General features: G+C 47.5%; 1 protein-coding gene across 3 annotated transcripts in view; it reads right to left on the reverse strand.

Moving 5' to 3' along the window:
* Nucleotides 1–20,016, reverse strand: part of GNAS (GNAS complex locus) — a 601,606-nt gene that overhangs the window by 41,520 nt on the left and 540,070 nt on the right. For 2 of the 3 annotated variants that reach the window (XM_063959384.1, XM_063959385.1), the window contains exon 5: nt 13,137–13,234. In XM_063959384.1, the coding sequence (XP_063815454.1) occupies nt 13,137–13,234 (98 nt within the window). Of the gene's footprint in view, nt 1–9,490; nt 9,552–13,136; nt 13,235–20,016 lie in introns of those variants that run through there. The other variant, XM_063959386.1, reaches the window with a different exon arrangement.

Consider the following 20,016-nt stretch of genomic DNA (forward strand, 5'->3'; position numbering starts at 1 on the left):
GGTGATAATGTTGAGCTGTCACGTCCTTCCTAGCCTTTATCAGCGTAGGAATGACCTCATCCGGAATGCCTCTCTGCTAGGATCCGGCGTTCAACCGCCATGCCGTCAAACGCAGCCGCGGTAAGTCTTGGAACAGACAGGGCCCCTGTTGCAACAAGTCCTGTCTTAGAGGAAGAGGCCACGGGTCCTCTGTGAGCATTTCTTGCAGATCTGAATACCAAGTCCTTTGTGGCCAATCTGGAACAATGAGGAATGTTCTCACTCCTTTTTTTCTTATTATCCTCAGCACCTTCGGTATGAGAGGAAGAGGAGGAAATACATAGACCGACTGGAACACCCACGGTGTCACCAGGGCGTCCACAGCTATCGCCTGAGGGTCTCTTGACCTGGCACCATACCTCTGTAGCTTTTTGTTGAGGCGGTATGCCATCATGTCCACCTGTGGCAGTTCCCACCGACTTGTAATCTGTGCGAAGACTTCCTGATGAAGTCCCCACTCTCCCGGGTGGAAGTCATGTCTGCTGAGGAAGTCTGCTTCCCAGTTGTCCACTCCTGGAATGAACACTGCTGACAATGCGCTTACATGATTCTCCGCCCAGCGAAGAAGTCTGGTGGCTTCCGCCATCGCCACCCTGCTCCTTGTGCCGCATTGTCGGTTTATATGAGCCACTGCGGTGATGTTGTCTGACTGAATCAGAACCGGTTGGTCGCAAAGCAGGGTCTCCGCTTGACGTAGGGCGTTGTATATGGCCCTTAGTACCAGGATGTTGATTTGAAGGCAAGTCTCTTGACCTGACCAGAGACCTTGGAAGTTTCTTCCCTGTGTGACTGCTCCCCAACCTCGGAGGCTTGTGTCCGTGGTCACCAGGACCCAGTCCTGAATGCCGAATCTGCGGCTCTCGCGAAGGTGAGCGCTCTGCAGCCACCACAGGAGGGGGATAGGGTGATTAACTGATGCATCTGAAGATGTGATCCAGACCACTTGTCCAGTAAGTCCCATTGAAAGGTCCTCGCATGGAACCTGCCGAAGGGAATGGTCTCGTATGATGCCACCATCTTTCCCAGGACTCGAGTGCAGTGATGTACTGACACCTTTTTTGGTTTTAATAGGTTCCTGACCAGTGTCATGAGTTCCTGAGCTTTCTCTATCGGGAGATAAACCCTTTTCTGGTCTGTGTCTAGAATCATGCCCAGGAAAGGCAAACGAGTCGTAGGAACCAACTGCAATTTTGGAATATTCAGAATCCAGCCGTGTTGCCGTAACACTTCCAGAGAAAGTGCGACGCTGTTCAGCAACTGCTCTCTTGATCTCGCTTTTATGAGGAGATCGTCCAAGTACGGGATAATGGTGACCCCTTGCTTCCGCAGGAGTACCATCATTTCCGCAATTACCTTGGTAAATATTCTCGGTGCCGTGGAGAGACCAAACGGCAACGTCTGAAATTGGTAATGACAATCCTGTACCACAAATCTGAGGTACGCCTGATGAGGTGGATAAATGGGGACATGAAGGTATGCATCCTTTATGTCCAGAGACACCATAAACCCCCCCCCTTCCAGGCTTGCGATGACCGCTCTCAGCGATTCCATCTTGAACTTGAACCTTTTCAGGTATATGTTCAGGGATTTTAAATTCAATATGGGTCTGACCGAACCGTCCAGTTTCGGGACTACAAACATGGTCGAATAATAACCCCTTCCCTGTTTAAGGAGGGGAACCTTGACCACCACCTGTTGAAGATAAAATTTGTGAATTGCAGTTAACACTATTTCCCTCCCGTGGGGGGAAGCTGGTAGGGCCGATTTGAGGTATCGGTGAGGGGGCATCTCTTCGAATTCCAGCTTGTATCCCTGAGACACAATTTCTATCGCCCAGGGATCCACCTGGGAGTGAACCCACTTGTGGCTGAAATTTCGAAGACGTGCCCCCACCGGGCCAAGCTCCGCCAGCGTCATGCGGTGGATTTTGTAGAGGCCGGGGAGGGCTTCTGTTCCTGGGAACTAGCTGTGTTGTGCAGCTTCTTACCTCTGCCCCTGCCAAGAAAGGACGCACCTCGGATTTTCTTGTTTCTTTGTGATCGAAAGGACTGCATTTGATAATACGGTGCTCTTTTAGGCTGTGAGGCAATAAAAGGCAAAAAATTTGACTTTCCAGCTGTAGCTGTGGAGACCAGGTCCGAGAGACCCTCCCCAAACAATTCCTCACCCTTGTAAGGTAAAACCTCCATATGCCTTTTTGAGTCGGCATCACCTGTCCATTGCAGAGTCCACAGGACCCTTCTGGCAGAAATCATCATAGCATTTATTCTAGAACCCAGTAGACTAATGTCTCTTTGAGCATCTCTCATATATAGGACAGCGTCTTTAATATGCCCCAGGGTCAACAATACAGTATCCTTGTCTAAGGTATCAATTTTCTCAGATAAGGTATCCGTCCATGCTGCCACAGCACTACACACCCAGGCCGACGCGATTGCCGGCCTCAGTAAGGTACCTGAATGTGTATAAATGGACTTCAGGGTAACCTCCTGTTAGCGATCCGCAGAATCTTTGAGGGTAGCCGTATCCTGCGACGGCAGGGCTACCTTCTTGGATAAGCGTGTTAAAGCTTTGTCCACCCTAGGGGAGGATTCCCAGCGTAACCTGTCCGTTGGCGGGAAAAGATACGCCATAAGAATCCTTTCGGAAATCTGCAGTTTATCTGGAGATTCCCAAGCCTTTTCACATCACTCATTTTGCTCGTGTGAGGGGGGAAAGGTTACCTCCGGCTTCTTTTCCCCATACATATGCACCCTCTTGTCAGGGACTGAGGTTTCCTCTGTGATGTGCAACACATCCCTAATTGCTATAATCATATAACGGATGGATTTAGCCAATTTTGGCTGTAACTTTGCATCATCGTAATCGACACTGGAGTCAGAATCCATGTCGGTATCTGTGTCAACAGTTTGGGATAGTGGGCGCTTCGGAGACCCTGACGGCCTCTGCGACATAGGATCAGGCACGGGTTGGGACCCTGACTGTCCCGAGGCTTCAGCTTTTTCTAACTTTTTATTCAAGGAATTAACATTATCATTTAAAACCTTCCACATATCCATCCAATCAGGTGTCGGCGGAGACACCACATTCATTTGCTCCCGCTCTGCTTCCACATAGCCTTCCTCATCAGACATGTCGACACAAGCGTACCGACACACCACACACACAGGGAATGCCCTCTCTGAAGACAGTTCCCCCACAAGGCCCTTTGGAGAGACAGAGAGAGTATGCCAGCACACACCCCAGTGCTATAAACCCAGGAATAACACAGTAACTTAATGTTAACCCAGTAGCTGCTGTTTATATTGCTTTTTGCGCCTAATTATGTGCCCCCCCTCTCTTTTTACCCTCTTCTACCGTGTATCTGCAGGGGAGAGCCTGGGAAGCTTCCTCTCAACGGAGCTGTGAAGAAAAAATGGCGCTGGTTAGTGCTGAGGAAGAAGCCCCGCCCCCTCGGCGGCGGGCTTCTGTCCCGCTTAAATATGCAATTTTTTGGCAGGGGCTCATACATATATACAGTGCCCAGCTGTATATATGCTTAACTTTGCCAAAAGAGGTCCCAAATGCTGCCCCGGGCGCGCCCCACCTTCCCGCACCCTTACAGTGACCGGAGTATGTGTAGGTGTGTGGAGCAATGGCTCACAGCTGCAGTGCTGTGCGATACCTCAGTGAAGAACACGGAGTCTTCTGCCGCCTGTGAAGTCTTCTTTGTTTCTCATACTCACCCAGCTTCTGTCTTCCGGCTCTGCGAGGGGGACGGCGGCGCGGCTCCGGACGGCGAGGGTGAGATCCTGCGTACCGATCCCTCTGGAGCTAATGGTGTCCAGTAGCCTAAGAAGCAGGACCTAGCTTCAGAGAGTAGGGCTGCTTCTCTCCCCTCAGTCCCACGATGCAGGGAGTCTGTTGCCAGCAGAGCTCCCTGAAAATAAAAAACCTAACAAAATACTTTTTCTCAGCAAACTCAGAAGAGCTCACTGAAAAGCACCCAGCTCGTCTGGGCACAGTATCAAACTGACGCCTGGAGGAGGGACATAGAGGGAGGAGCCAGTGCACACCAGAACCTAAATTCTTTCTTAAAGTGCTCATGTCTCCTGCGGAGCCAGTCTATCCCCATGGTCCTTACAGAGTCCCCAGCATCCACTAGAACGTTAGAGAAACTTTGGATGACAGCGGAAGCAGTCCACTGACCACTAAATCCCTTCCTCTTGTAACCAAGGTCCTGCAAACCACACCACCAACTCCCTCAGTGTCAATTTCCTCCTTACACAGGAAAGCCAATAGTCCTGCAGGGCATGTCACTGGCAAGTCTGACGAGTCATCTCCTGCCTGGGATTCCTCCGATGCATCCTTGAGTGTAACGCCTACTGCTGCTTGCGCTACTGTTGTTGCTGCTGGGAGTCGATCGTCATCCCAGAGGGGAAGTCGGAAGACCACTTGTACTACTTCCAGTAAGCAATTGACTGTCCAACAGTCCTTTGCAAGGAAGATGAAATATCACAGCAGTTATCCTGCTGCAAAGCGGATAACTCAGGCCTTGGCAGCCTGGGCGGTGAGAAACGGGTTTCCGTTATCCACCGTTAATTCACAGGCAACTACAGACTTGATTGAGGTACTGTGTCCCCGGTACCAAATACCATCTAGGTTCCATTTCTCTAGGCAGGAGATACCGAAAATGTACACAGACCTCAGAAAAAGAGTCACCAGTGTCCTCAAAAATGCAGTTGTACCCAATGTCCACTTAACCACGGACAGGTGGACAAGTGGAGCAGGGCAGACTCAGGACTATACGACTGTGACAGCCCACTGGGTAGATGTATTGCCTCTCGCAGCAACAGCAGCAGCGGCGGCACCAGTAGCAGCATCTCGCAAACGCCAACTCGTTCCTAGGCAGGCTACGCTTTGCATCACCGCTTTCCAGAAGAGGCACACTACCTCTTACGGAAACTGAGGAACATCATCGCAGAATGGCTTACCCCAAATGAACTCTCCTGGGGATTTGTGACATCGGACAACACCAGCAATATTGTGCGTGCATTACATCTGGGCAAAGTCCAGCACGTCCCATGTTTTGCACATACATTGAATTTGGTGGTGCAAAATTATTTAAAAAACGACAGGGGCGTGCAAGAGATGCTGTCGGTGGCCCGAAGAATTGCGGGCCACTTTCGGCATTCAGCCACCGCGTGCCGAAGACTGGAGCACCAGCAAACAGTCCTGAACCTGCCCTGTCATCATCTGAAGCAAGAGGTGGTAACAAGGTGGAATTCAACCCTCTATATGCTTCAGAGGATGGAGGAGCAGCAAAAGGCCATTCAAGCCTACACATCTGCCTACGATATAGGCAAAGGAGGTGGAATGCACCTGTCTCAAGCGCAGTGGAGAATGATTTCAACGTTGTGCAAGGTTCTGCAACCCTTTGAACTTGCCACACGTGAAGTCAGTTCAGACACTGCCAGCCTGAGTCAGGTCATTCCCCTCATCAGGCTTTTGCAGAAGAAGCTGGAGCCATTGAAGGAGGAGCTAAAACAGAGCGATTCCGCTAGGCATGTGGGACTTGTGGATGGTGCCCTTAATTCGCTTAACCAGGATTCATGGGTGATCAATCTGTTGAAATCAGAGCACTACATTTTGGCCACCGTGCTCGATCCTAGATTTAAAACCTACGTTGTATCTCTCTTTCCGGCAGACACAAGTCTGCAGAGGTTCAAAGACCTGCTGGTGAGAAAATTGTCAAGTCAAGCGGAACGTGACCCGTCAACAGCTGCTCCTTCACATTCTCCCGCAACTGGGGGTGCGAGGAAAAGGCTAAGAATTCCGAGCCCACCCGCTGGCGGTGATGCAGGGCAGTCTGGAGCGAGTGCTGACATCTGGTCCGGACTGAAGGACCTGCCAACGATTACCGACATGTCGTCTACTGTCACTGCATATGATTCTCTCACCATTGAAAGAATGGTGGAGGATTATATGAGTGACCGCATCCAAGTAGGCACGTCAGACAGTCCGTACGTATACTGGCAGGAAAAAAGAGGCAATTTGGAGGCCCTTGCACAAACTGGCTTTATTTTACCTAAATTGCCCCCCCTCCAGTGCGTACTCCGAAAGAGTGTTTAGTGCAGCCGCTCACCTTGTCAGCAATCGGCGTACGAGGTTACTTCCAGAAAATGTGGAGAAGATGATGTTCATCAAAATTAATTCTAATCAATTCCTCCGTGGAGACATTCACCAGCAATTGCCTCCAGAAAGTACACAGGGACCTGAGATGGTGGATTCCAGTGGGGACGAATTAATAATCTGTGAGGAGGGGGGATGTACACAGTGAAAGGGGGGAGGAATCGGACGATGAGGAGGAGGTGGACATCTTGCCTCTGTAGAGCCAGTTTGTGCAAGGAGAGATTGATTGCTTCTTTTTTGGTGGGGGCCCAAACCAACCAGTCATTTCAGTCACAGTTGTGTAGCAGACCCTGTCGCTGAAATGATCGGTTTGTTAAAGTGTGCATGTCCTGTTTATACAACATAAGGGTGGGTGGGAGGGCCCAAGGACAATTCCATCTTGCACCTCTTTTTTCTTTCATTTTTCTTTGCATCATGTGCTGTTTGGGGACTATTTTTTTTGAAGTGCCATCCTGCCTGACACTGCAGTGCCACTCCTAGATGGGCCAGGTGTTTGTGTCGGCCATTTGGGTCGCTTAGCTTAGTCATCCAACGACCTCGGTGCAAATTTTAGGACTAAAAATAATATTGTGAGGTGTTCAGAATAGACTGGAAATGAGTGGAAATTATGGTTATTGAGGTTAATAATACTATGGGATCAAAATGACCCACAAATTCTATGGTTTAAGCTGTTTTTGAGGGTTTTTTGTAAAAAAACACCCGAATCCAAAACATACCCAAATCCGACCAAAAATTTTCAGGGAGGTTTTGCCAAAACGCATCCGAATCCAAAACACGGCCGCGGAACCAAATCCAAAACACAAAACCCGAAAAATGTCCGATGCACATCACTACTTACAGGGCCGGCTCCAGGCCTACTAGCACCCTGAGCGAGAAAATGTAAAAGCGCCCCCCCCCCCCCCCCCCCCCCATGCGCGCGCCGAAGGCGCGCGCGCTTCCGGAAAAGTGGGTGTGGCCTCTGGAAAAGTGGGCGTGGTCTCATAACTTCATATCATCAAACTATAAACATATTTTCACACAATTAGCAGCCTTACACATAGCCACAGTAGTGTTCCTTACACACAATGTCTCCAGTATAGTGCCAGATACACGACATGCCCCGCAGCAGTGCTAGCTACACATGACATGCCCCGCAGCAGTGCCAGCTACACATGACATGCCCCGCAGCAGTGCCAGCTACACATGATAGTGTTCACTTTTTAGGGCATGGTGCTGATCACAGGGAGGGCACATTTTTAAGTTAGGAGGGCAAAATGATGTACATACTGCTTGTTGTTCCCATACCTATATGTCAAAGAATGGACAGTGCGCGCCGAAGGCGCGCAGCAAAAATTAAGGGGAGTTACTTCGTGGGGAAGGTACGTGGCCACATAATAGTGGCAATTTGCATTACACCACACAGTAGTGCAGCTAATACACACTGCACCAGGTAGAACCTCCTATACACTTTGCGCCAGGCACAGCACTGAGACACATTGCCTAGCCACAGACGCCTAGCGGGAACACTACATGACACGGCCCCCAGCAGTGCCAGCTACACGCGACAAGCCCCCCAGCAGTGCCAGCTACACGCGACAAGCCCCCCAGCAGTGCCAGCTACACGCGACAAGCCCCCCAGCAGTGCCAGCTACACGCGACATGCCCCCCAGCAGTGCCAGCTACACGCGACATGCCCCCCAGCAGTGCCAGCTACACGCGACATGCCCCCCAGCAGTGCCAGCTACACGCGACATGCCCCCCAGCAGTGCCAGCTACACGCGACATGCCCCCCAGCAGTGCCAGCTACACGCGACATGCCCCCCAGCAGTGCCAGCTACACGCGACATGCCCCCCAGCAGTGCCAGCTACACGCGACATGCCCCCCAGCAGTGCCAGCTACACGCGACATGCCCCCCCAGCAGTGCCAGCTACACGCGACATGCCCCCCAGCAGTGCCAGCTACACGCGACATGCCCCCCAGCAGTGCCAGCTACACGCGACATGCCCCCCAGCAGTGCCAGCTACACGCGACATGCCCCCCAGCAGTGCCAGCTACACGCGACATGCCCCCCAGCAGTGCCAGCTACACGCGACATGCCCCCCCCAGCAGTGCCAGCTACATAAATGGCCACAGAGTGCCAGATACATAAGTGCCCACACAGTGCCAGATATAAAAATGCCCACACAGTGCCAGATATGTCCCCACAGTGCCATATATAAAATTGTCCCCACAGTGCCATATATAAAATTGCCCCCACAGTGCCAGATATGCCCCCACAGGGCCAGATACATAAATGCCCCCAGTGCCAGATACATAAATGCCCACACATTGCCAGATGCATAAATGCCCCCAGTGCCAGATGCATTATTTCCCCCCACAGTGTCAGATACATTAATGCCCCCAGTGCCAGATATGCCCCCACAGTGCCAGATATGCCCCCACAGTGCCAGATATGCCCCAGTGCCAGATATGCCCCAGTGCCAGATATGCCCCCACAGTGCCAGATAAATAAATGCCCCCCACAGTGCCAGATAAATAAGTGCCCCCACAGTGCAGATATACCCCCACAGTGCCAGATACATAAATACCCCCACAGTGCCAGATACATACATGCCCCCACAGTGCCAGATACATACATGCCCCCACAGTGCCAGATACATACATGCCCCCACAGTGCAGATACATACATGCCCCCACAGCGCAGATATGCCCCCACAGTGCCAGAAATGCCCCCACAGTGCCAGATACATTAATGCCCCCTCACAGTGCACAGATAAATGCCCCCCCCGCACTGCCAGATAAATGAATGCCCCCCACAGTGCCAGATAAATGCCCCCACAGTGCCAGATACATAAATGCCCCCACAGTGCAAGATTCATAAATGCCCCCACAGTGCAGATATGACCCCACAGCGACAGATATGCCCCCACACTGTGCCAGTGCCCCCACAGTGCAGATATGCCCCCACACAGTGCCAGTGCCCCCACAGTGCAGATATGCCCCCACACAGTGCCAGTGCCCCCACAGTGCAGATATGCCCCCACACAGTGCCAATGCCCCCACATAGTGCCAATGCCCCCACAGTGCAAGATTCATAAATGCCCCCACAGTGCAGATATGACCCCACAGCGACAGATATGCCCCCACACTGTGCCAGTGCCCCCACAGTGCAGATATGCCCCCACACAGTGCCAGTGCCCCCACAGTGCAGATATGCCCCCACACAGTGCCAATGCCCCCACATAGTGCCAGTGCCCCCACACACAGTGCCAGTGCCCGGCCCCGACGATCCCAACATACCTGCGGCGACGCTGGGAGGGGACGTGCTGCTGTTGAGCCTGAGGGCCACCGACTGTTCCCGGCTGCTTGGTGCGCGCTGCGCGGCGTCTGACGTCAGACGCCGGCGCCGCGCAGCGCACAGTTTTGAAAGGCCGGGGACGGTGGGGAGAGCTGCCAGCAGTGTACAGGGCCGGCTCCAGGTAAGACTATGGCGGCGCCAGCGCGCGGCGCCCATTAAGGGTGGCGCCCCGCGCGGCCGCTCTAGTCGAACGTGCCTAGAGCCGGCCCTGACTACTTATTACACAGGAAGTTCACTGTATTGTATAGTTTGGAAGATAAGGAGAGAGAGAGGAAAAAAAAAGTCAATATTAAACCTGGAGAAAGTGCAGTTTTTCCTCTGCAGCAGCAGCGCCTGCAATCTATACGTAAGAAAAGGACACAGAGGCTGGCAGCCTTCCATCACCGGGGAAAGCTTAAGGATTTGCAGAACAAGCCGGCATTAATGATATGAAAGTCATTTTGATGCCATTTCCCTTCAGTAGGAAAAAGCAGAACCTCCAGCAGCCAGCACAGGATCCACCCTTTCATGTGCCCTCCTACATGAGCCAGGCCCAGCCTCCACCACTCCCCCTGCTGCTGAAGCCAAGCTAAAAATAGCTCTGCTGCTCCCAGTTTACACAAGCTGGTCTGAAGGAGGGGCCCCTCTCAGAGGATGGAAAGCTTGTATCAATTAGCCAGTCGCACAATCTACTGTATGAACACACACCAGTGGTTAAATGGCTCTCATGTCCCATATGCTTTGTTTCATCCCCTCCCCCCTCCCCAATGCCTTTAGATTTAGGTATGTTTGTGTCCCTACTAATGCAGCAGGAATGATTTTAGGGACATCTACAATGCTGCAAATATGGAGTTTTCTGTGTAGCTCATTTCAATTCTAGTCCAGTCACCTGCGCATATAGGGTTCAGACAGCAGTTCTGCAGTAAGCAGACAATTGTGTAAAGCTAAACCCAATCCCCCTCCAAAACAGAACACATTTAGCCATTAACTAGGGTGAACATATTATCCCTTTTACATGGGACGCTCATGGATTACACAGGTTCTGCGGCTGGCTGACTTCAAGCCTACATTTCAGCTGGTTTTAATCAGCCACAGAACCTGTGTAATCCATGAGCGTCCCAGGTAAAAGGGATAATATGGTCACTCTACATTAACATGACTTAATGAATGCAAATCCCCGCCACCACCACATAACTTTGGTTACAGAGCACAATGTACATGCTAGGCACAATGCAGGCATATAGACAAACTATCTGGCACACAGATATTTACTGTCTGCACGTAAAATCCACTGCTCAGCCTGAGCACTACACCGCCGGCTCCACATGGCCACAAATCCAAAGAATCCTGTGGCTCACGGATACGACCCAGTTCCAACTACCACCATCTAACCAAATGACCTGACAAACATGTGTCACAGGGTCAGGAACCACATTTACCCCAAATGAAAAAAAAGCCTACTTGAGACATGTGGCGTTTTTGGAGAGAGAACAGACTTATGGTAAATATTACCATACATTTTAATGGCACTAAAATACAAACTATCCATAAAAAAAAACCCTTAACTGCATATACACCAGACTAATGCTGCCCATAGACTTGTGCGATGCCCCGCAACGCGACATCGTGGGGCATCGCACCAGCAGTTCAGGTGCGATGAAATCGCACCTGAACTGCCAAAGTGATTACCATGCGATCATGCAATAGATCACATGGTAATCACGTGATCAGCACATCACCGCCGAGTCGGGTGCCCATCGCAGTGCGATATATCTCATGTGGTATTAAAACCACATGCGATCGCACTGCGATGCAAGAGATATTAAGTGCAGCACATAATATCTTGAGACGAGATATTCGAGCGGCGTGCCCGCGCATCGCGTCTCCTGGTACCTAAAATGTGCATACAATCCTTCGATTTCTCTCACAGATGTGGTCGAAATCGAATGATAGCACCGATTATCTCATAAGTGTATTGGCACCATAAGTAACTCCTTTCCCATCTATAAATGGCAAATAAAATGCTGAAATGTACAGTCCTTAAATCTTTAGTTTACAAAACCTGTTAAGAGGTAGGGAGAGCAGCTTATGAACAGTATAGGAGAGGCAGTGCAGCATCGGAACTTGTGAAGGTGAAATCTGAAGGAGAGGCCCCTATCGCTACAGTACACTCTCCCAGGTTTAAGGGTTTAATAAAGTGATGAGTAGAAATAATCAACCCAGTAATTCTGTCAGATGTACACACACAAAATTCCATCTGTTTCATTCTAAAGTCCTCAGCCTGCAGGGGTAGGAAACCTCCCTAGCTGGGGCCCTGCTAGGAGGAGGAAGCGAAGGGTATATGACAGCAGCCAATAGCATTGTCTGGCAGAGATCAGCTGTCATGACATCATGTAGGGCAGTCTGTAAAAGAACCACCCAAATACCAACTGCAGACACTAGAACCAAGCATTACACAAGCTTGAACTTCTTATCCGCATATCAGAGGCACCTTGCTGTTCTGTACACAGCAGTAAAACTATACAGTCCTCTACAGAGTACAGCCACTTCAAACTCCAACACTGCAGGCCACATGAATGCTGGCACCACACTCACACGGACACTGCAGTGCAGAATCTGGAAACCACGCCATGAAAATGCTGTGCGACGTCTGCATATGCAGTTAAAGTGCAGATCTAGCTTTACAGCGAAAAGCAAATACTTTTTAAATGTAGTCAGAGTTATCAGATAATCCAGAAATGTTAGGACATGGGCTATAACGGGGAAATACATTGTGGCTGTGATAAGTGGGACTATTGGAATGTGTCAACTATGCGCAGAGGCAGAAAGACGACCACTGCAAAAAGACCAGTATCCCAAAACAATACACACTATTGTGTTCATTACTTCTACTACATCCTACCACTACCCCCTGCTTCATTTCTGCTGCCATTCTGAAAGAGTCACTTGCATTAAATGCAAGGAAGGCATAGAACAAGAAAAGAAACAAAAGATATCAATGGAATTTCACATCCTCATAGGTAAAAACAAAACAAGATACATATTACAGATGTAGACATGCTAATCTTTCTGCAAATTAACGGGGCAATCGCCAGCTGCAAATAGTCTCAGCTCGATACCTCATGCCGCATCGCAGCACAGATGAGCATGGCTACATCTGTATAAATCCCTTCAACCCCTCCATTAAATATTAAAATAGAGAAGGGGAGCATTTGTTGGTTAAAATGCAATAAACCCCCCCCCCCCCACAAAATTTCAGGTTTCCTGCACATGAGCAAACAAGTGATCCAGTAAGCATACATACACACGCGTACTGTCCATTATGCCATAGCTGCAAGATTACAATAGTACTCAATCAGGAACACATGCCATCACTAGAACATAAGCGCTTATTTTGCCCGCACCAAGCACTTACCCTTTTGAATGGGAAACGCGCTGCATTTATTGTACCAACATCAGACAATGGTACCTAAAACTACTTCATATTGGCACGCACAACGCAAAAAGGAAATATCAACACAATACAGTTAATGCCCATTCATATCAATCCACAAACTCCATACACTAATGCCAGTGGCGAAAGTAAGCATGGGCAATGAGGATACTTACTACTGTGCGCAGTCAATGAGTTGATATTCATTCGATCTCTCGTAGCAGGCCTTCACACCCTCGTCTTGCCAGAGTGCTTTTGTATGCTCATAGAACTCCTACAAGACATTTAGCAGACTGTCATTTAATGCATTCCCAAACAAGGGTAAATAAAGAGGTGCAATCAGTGGCTACTTCCAGGAAGCATTCATACCAGTTACTAATACACACAGATGAAGCAGCTCAAACAAGTACAGACAGGCCAGGAGGTTTCATTTATCTAGCCGATTAACCTGTGGTATTTAAGCACTGATTTAGTTAAGGTTTCTCCTACAACATAACTTGAAATCCACTTCAAAATATAAAAGCTGGAAAAATAAGAAATAAGCCATTGAAAGACATTCAACAACATGCATGGTTTCTTTGGGCAAACTTGATGGTGCATACACTTCTGACCAAATGGAAAGTATATGTATAAATGTCACATCTAAACTGCTACCCAACCCCTTTCATGTCAATAAATCCCGAATGGGCACTTTATATGATGCCTGAGATAATGCCTGAGTAATAGTAACAGCTGAAAAAAATGAAATCAAGCTATAATGGTCAGACCTGACATTGCTCTGCAAATCCCATTTAGAAACCGCACACCAGCACACAGATTCCAAAGGTAATATTCAATTGTGCCTAGTTATTGCATCCACAGATTTGGTTTAGCCGTGTAAAGCAGCTAAAACTGACCGAGCTAATGGGCACAACCGCTTGCCATCCCCAGGCTGCTGATCTCATCCAAATGGAGCAACAATTGAATAGTTCCGTGGGGCGCCATATACTGGTTGCCGGCGACGCTAACAACTGATTATCACCCCAAGTCTATAAGAAATTTATCAACACGACAATTTATATTTGTAACTCATGGCAGGATAGGCGCTTAGAAACTTTCAAAATAGCAGCTCTTTCAAAATTTGGAAGCCTCATGACAATTTGAAGGTTACCAGTTAGGACTCGGCAAAAGGTACTGGTGTTCCTACTACAGACTACTGGTGTTCCTACTACAGAGTACTTCGAGGGGCAGAAGATAAGGATGTAAGGTAGGTTCTTAACCTATAGGTGTCCAGCTGGGTGTTGCTCATCTACCCATGATGCTCTCAGTATATATTACCAAACTTTGATGTGCAGAGATTACAACTGTGTACATGAACTATAGCATGTACCACTTACTAAAAAACAAACAAACAAACAACCTCACATTAGAGAAAAAGTTTGTGCATAGATTCTTATCATAACCAGTAAAATATGAAGGCTGGAGCAGATTGTCTATAGTATTGGAACAGTAATGAAAGAGATGATTTACGTGCTGGATAGTCCAGTTCAGATTAATACAAGACAAAAACAACCTGTGTAATGGGAGGGACAGAGGTTTCACTAGAAGAATGCTTTCTTAAAAATGGTTTTCGGTTTGGCACCTTGCAGCACTGGTTAGACTGGTATGAGATGCGAGAAGCGTAGGTGGACAGCATTCTCTTGACATTTCTGCGTGAAGTTCTCGGTAGGAATTTATTTATTTTTTTAAAAGTGTGCCGATATCTTTCGCAAACAGGTTTATGTTCTAAACCAAATTTATTACAAGTAAATGTAGGGATTTCAGCGATTAAAAAAAAAAAAAGAACAAAAAAACCCCCACAAGTCCTTAAAACACATTGGGTTCTATGGGGAACATGTATTATAGCAGCACAGATAGTGCTGCAACAGTACTTCCTGTTTCACCTCATTACCGAGGCAAAGCAGGAAGCTACACCGTCAAGATGCATTAACATTTTGTCTGCCGCTGTGGGGGGAGGGATTAGGGAGAGTAATAACTCCACCCTCTGGCGATCCACGCCTGTGTAACCTAGTGCTGATGCGCTGTATCTATACCCTGGCCGCCTCCACAATGCCCTGCATATCGATGTGCTATCTTTTAGATAGCAACACCGATATAGACAGGGGTGCATTTTGCTCCTGGCATTGAGCACACATCACCACTGTAATACATGGGGAGGAGGGGAAGCTGGTACCACTCCCCTTTCTCCATATCGCCACATAATACATCTACCCCGATGTACTAAGCCTTGGAGAGTGACAAAGTTACAGCCAATCAGCTCCTATTTGCCATGTTAAAGGGTTTATTTAAAAAAAAATGGCAGTTAGGAGCGGATTGGTATTTTTCTCCGTCCACTTTATTCCTCTACAAGTCTTAGTACATAGAACCAAAGTTCCGTATGCAGTCACTATGCTGGCACTTAACATGTTGACATGCACAATGTCAATTAATGTTAATACCTGCAAAATGCCGACATTTCCAGGAGTCTTGGGTTGCTGTTAGGAACAGGATTTAAAGAAAACCAGTATGCCAACCAGGGGTGTATCTAGGGGTCCGAGCGCCCCTGGCAAAGTAAGGGGCTAGCACCCCCCCACCACTTACACACATTTGAAATAAGATGTGAGTACTGGAAATGGGGCATGGTCTTGTGGGAGAAGGGCGTGGACACAATAGTATCCCTAATTCAAATCATAACACACAGTAGTGTCCCTCATTCACATTACACCGCACAGTAGTGTCTCGTATTCACGTTACACCATCCCTACACCTAACCCACCTTTCCCACAGCCTGACCCTAACCCAGCCCCCAGCCTCTTCAGGGGTGCCTACCCTAACCCTACCACCCTCGCAGCCTAACCCTATCCCTCCCACGCAGCTTGCCAGTGGAGACTTTGGCACCAACTCAATTTGAATTTTTGCATTCTGCATCGCTATCTATGTTGGGATGCCAGCATCAGCATTCCAAGCAGTTTCGGGATGCTGGCGTCAGCTTTCAGACTGCCGGGATGCCAAACGCCAGCATCTTGACTGCATCTCAAATGCTGTGAGATGAGCCTCAAATGGACCCAGCCATTAACCAAACACCATTAGTTGGATGGTAGAAGTACTTCCTGTTAGAAAAAACATCAGGGTGCCATCACTTCCAAGATAAAATGATCAATTATACAATTAACTGATATACATTTCCTTGAACCTGGCCTTGAAATAGGTAACATACTGTATGTATTTTCATTATTACACTTAACAAGTTAAAGTTTTCGCTTACTTACTACTTACATCTAACATGCATGAAAATAGTGTAGTTTTCCAGGTACTAGTCTCTTCTCCCAAACACTGACACTTTTTTATTATCTTCAACAACAAATAGATCTATAGGCACTGTGCTATGTAACAATTGCTGTGTACCTGTTACTGCCGGTGCGGCTCCCTTGCTGTCGGGAGCTCCCAGCAATAAGGGCTGCTGGGAGCTGTTGATTATTTGGAGTCTGATTACAAGTGCGGTGCTGCCAGACACCGGCGCCGCTCAAGCAGTAACAGACTCTCACCAGGTAGTCTGACAGTACTACTTTTCTACCCTTTGGCTGCGGGTGGCACCTCCAGGCGGCGCCCCCTCCTTGCCTGGCGCCCCTGGCGAGTGCCATCCTGGCCAATGGGTAGATACGCCCCTGATGCCAACAATGTCGACATAACATGTGTCGACATTCTCACTGTTAATGTTTTTTCGATCAATGTGGACATTGTGACTGTCTAAATTCTATACTGAACCCAAAACAGAAGAGATGTAAACTGCAGAATCAATGGGTTTTCTTGTGGACTTTACCTCGCAGTTACTGTCCAACATCAGGCATTCATGCGCAAGGTAATCCCCACTAATTGAATTGCTGCTGTGCAGCAATTGCTAATTGAATATCCCACTAGGAGTCTGTTGAAATATAGTGTAGGGAGATAGGTAAAGTGTTTCTAAATACACAAGGGTAAACAGTTGTTCCACTGAAAAACAGAGAACAACTTTGTAACTGTATCAGTATATTGTTGGAATAAAAATACAAAGAGTGTGTGTATTATTTCACATTTAGTGGATACTTGTTTGCTCCATTTGATAATGAATTGTTATTTATTATAGTCCTGCTTTGTCTCACAATGGTATAGGTTACCTGACCAACCTGGAATTTGACATATATGGACTTTATAATTATACCTTAAATGGGTCACAGTTCACATGGGGACACGAAGAGGGAGTTGTGTAATATATGTGGTGCAATGTACTTGACTTTGGATGTTGGTGCTGGTTGAGACTACTGGGGAATTAATGTGCCTTAAAAATTTCCGGGTGAAAAAACACAAAAAAACAGGCTTTACCGTAATTTTCTGTCTAATATTTTTTTTACGGCAATTCAACTGCAGCCAGTTTTTTTTACATCCGAAAACAACCACCACCACCCAGTTTTCGATTGAAAACACATAAGATCAGCTATAAGTTCCCAGAAACGTGTTTCAGCAGCTGCGAAAACGGGTCATTTATTGGGGATTTTTTCACCTGCCTCCTGGCAGAAATTTTATGCCAGCTTTCAGGGCTAATTGGATAACACCCAGAGGATCAATAAGCTGTGGAAATCTAATTACATTACCCCCCTAATTCTTGTCTCGCGGCCTTCTAAAATAGATGCAAAATGTAAAACTCATTATGTAGAGCAGTAGAGGGTCTAGTGAAGACCTAATATATGGGGACAAGGATAGCCCTGGTGTGAACCTCAAGGCAGGTCAAGTTAATCTCCTTTTGAATGTTTAAAAGGTTTTTCTTTTAAATAGAAAAAAAATTAATTCTGATATGATGAATAAAATAAATGTCAAATGCTCTAGAACACTAACTAGATGCACAATACTGTGTGAAAGGTTTGTAAGTAACTAAACTGACCAATATTGGGGAAAGCTATTATAAACACAAAAGCCACAACAGCTGAATAAATACCTTAATAAAGGGGGAATTCAAATGTTCACACGCCCATCTCCCATCTAAAGTGACAGGAGATAGAGGGGAGATATTCAAATGGCCCCCTTTATTGTGCTAATCGTGCCCAGTACAGTCTGGTTTAGGTGTGTAAAGCACCTAAACCCGACTAAACTAATAGGCGCGATCGTAAAGAGACCCATTTGGGTGCTCAAACCGGTCTCTTTAGCGAGTTGAAATTCGCGTACCTCCTGGGGTAGCGAGCTGAAATTAACTTGTAGCGCCCGTTGGCAGTAACATGAGAATACTGAAGGCGAGCACGATAGGGGGTGGGAGGGGGAGACGGACATTTGAATGTGGCCCCATGTGTCAGCTCCCAAACGACGCAAAGATGGTCATCAGCAATGAGATTAAGCCATCCCACAAAACCTGTGCTCAATTTTGACAAAGAAAAACATTAAAACAGTCAAAGTTATAAATATGTAATGACAGAAAAAGAAGAATTCTTGGGGATCTTCTTTAGACTTAGAAAGTGGCATATGTGGTATTGCAAAAGCTGAGAGCACATGGCGTATTTTGCTAGGTTTGTATAAAGAATGTAGGCACTATGCTACTACTGTATGTAGCTTTTTAGAAATTGGAGCTTGGAGGATACCTATACCAGCAAGTGTGGAGTGGATTTCTAGAACTTTAAAGTTGAGTGTTGAAAAGTTGACTTTGACTAAGGGGCCCTACACATTTCCCGATGCGCCGCCGAGGTGCCCGACGGCAGATACTGCCGACGAGCGACCCGGCGGCGGGGGGGCAGTGACGGGGGGAGTGAAGTTTCTTCACTCCGCCCGTCACGCGGCTGCATTGAAGTGCAGGCAAATATGGACGAGATCGTCCATATTGGCCTGCATGCACAGCCGACGGGAGACCAGCGATGAACGAGCGCGGGGACGCGCATCGTTCATCGCTGGAGTCTCCACACTGAAAGATATGAACGAGTTCTCGTTTATTTATGAACGAGATCGTTCATATCTTTCAGAAAATCGGCCAGTGTGTAGGGCCTATAAGAGAGTCCTTAAAAGTTCAGCTTCTGTTAGGAATTTGTTTGGAGAGTAAAGTCGAAGGGCATGGATTCAAGTAGTTTAGTAATTTCAGAACCTAGAAACTACATTGTTCAGGCTCTTATGAATAGTGCTGGTTGTCTCCTCTTCGGTTGCAATTATGTAACTTTGGACGAGAGTTTACCCAATCATTTCTCATCTAAACAATTTATTTCTTCAGTTAATTAATTTAATCTGGCCTTAGGTTCTCTCTCCAGGAGTTTGCATGAGGCTTGCCATGTAGCCATTGCGTAGGGAGGACAATCTGTAAAGCAGGTTGGCCTTTAACACCTCCCAAATGGAGAGTCATCCCACAGGTCGATATTAAGTTACATATACTTAGGGGGTAATTCCAAGTTGATCGCAGCAGGAATTTTGTTAGCAGTTGGGCAAAACCATGCCGAGGGGAGATATAACATGTGCAGAAAGAGTTAGATTTGGGTGGGTTATTTTGTTTCTGTGCAGGGTAAATACTGGCTGCTTTATTTTTACACTGCAAATTAGATTGCAGATTGAACACACCACACCCAAATCTAACTCTGCACGTTAAATCTGCCTCCCCTGCACTGCACATGGTTTTGCCCAACTGCAAACAAAATTCCTGCTGCGATCAACTTGGAATTACCCCCTATATACACACACACTTAACACTTAGATATTACTTAAGTTTGTTGGGAAGCAAATATGAGTAGTCATTATAGTGAGGTAGTCTAATATGAAATTAAGAGGGCATGGCTTAATAGTATATTTTCTATATTCAATTTGGGGGGGGGGGGAGAAAAAAAAAAAAAAAAAAGGAGAAACTTGGTACAGAAGCTACTAGTACAGTGGTTCCTAAACTTTTCTTGAATCAGTGCACCATATAGTATCACATTTAATTTCACGGCACCCCCAGGGCAAGTATAGTAAATTGTACTTATCTGTGGTTCAGTTATGTGCTGTTGGACAGGATTACTCTTCTGTCAATAGTCCGTCACAATCACTGGTTTTGCCTATCAC

The sequence above is a fragment of the Pseudophryne corroboree genome, chromosome 3 (genome assembly GCF_028390025.1).
Source record: "Pseudophryne corroboree isolate aPseCor3 chromosome 3, aPseCor3.hap2, whole genome shotgun sequence".
In the NCBI taxonomy this organism is placed as follows: Eukaryota; Metazoa; Chordata; class Amphibia; order Anura; family Myobatrachidae; genus Pseudophryne; species Pseudophryne corroboree.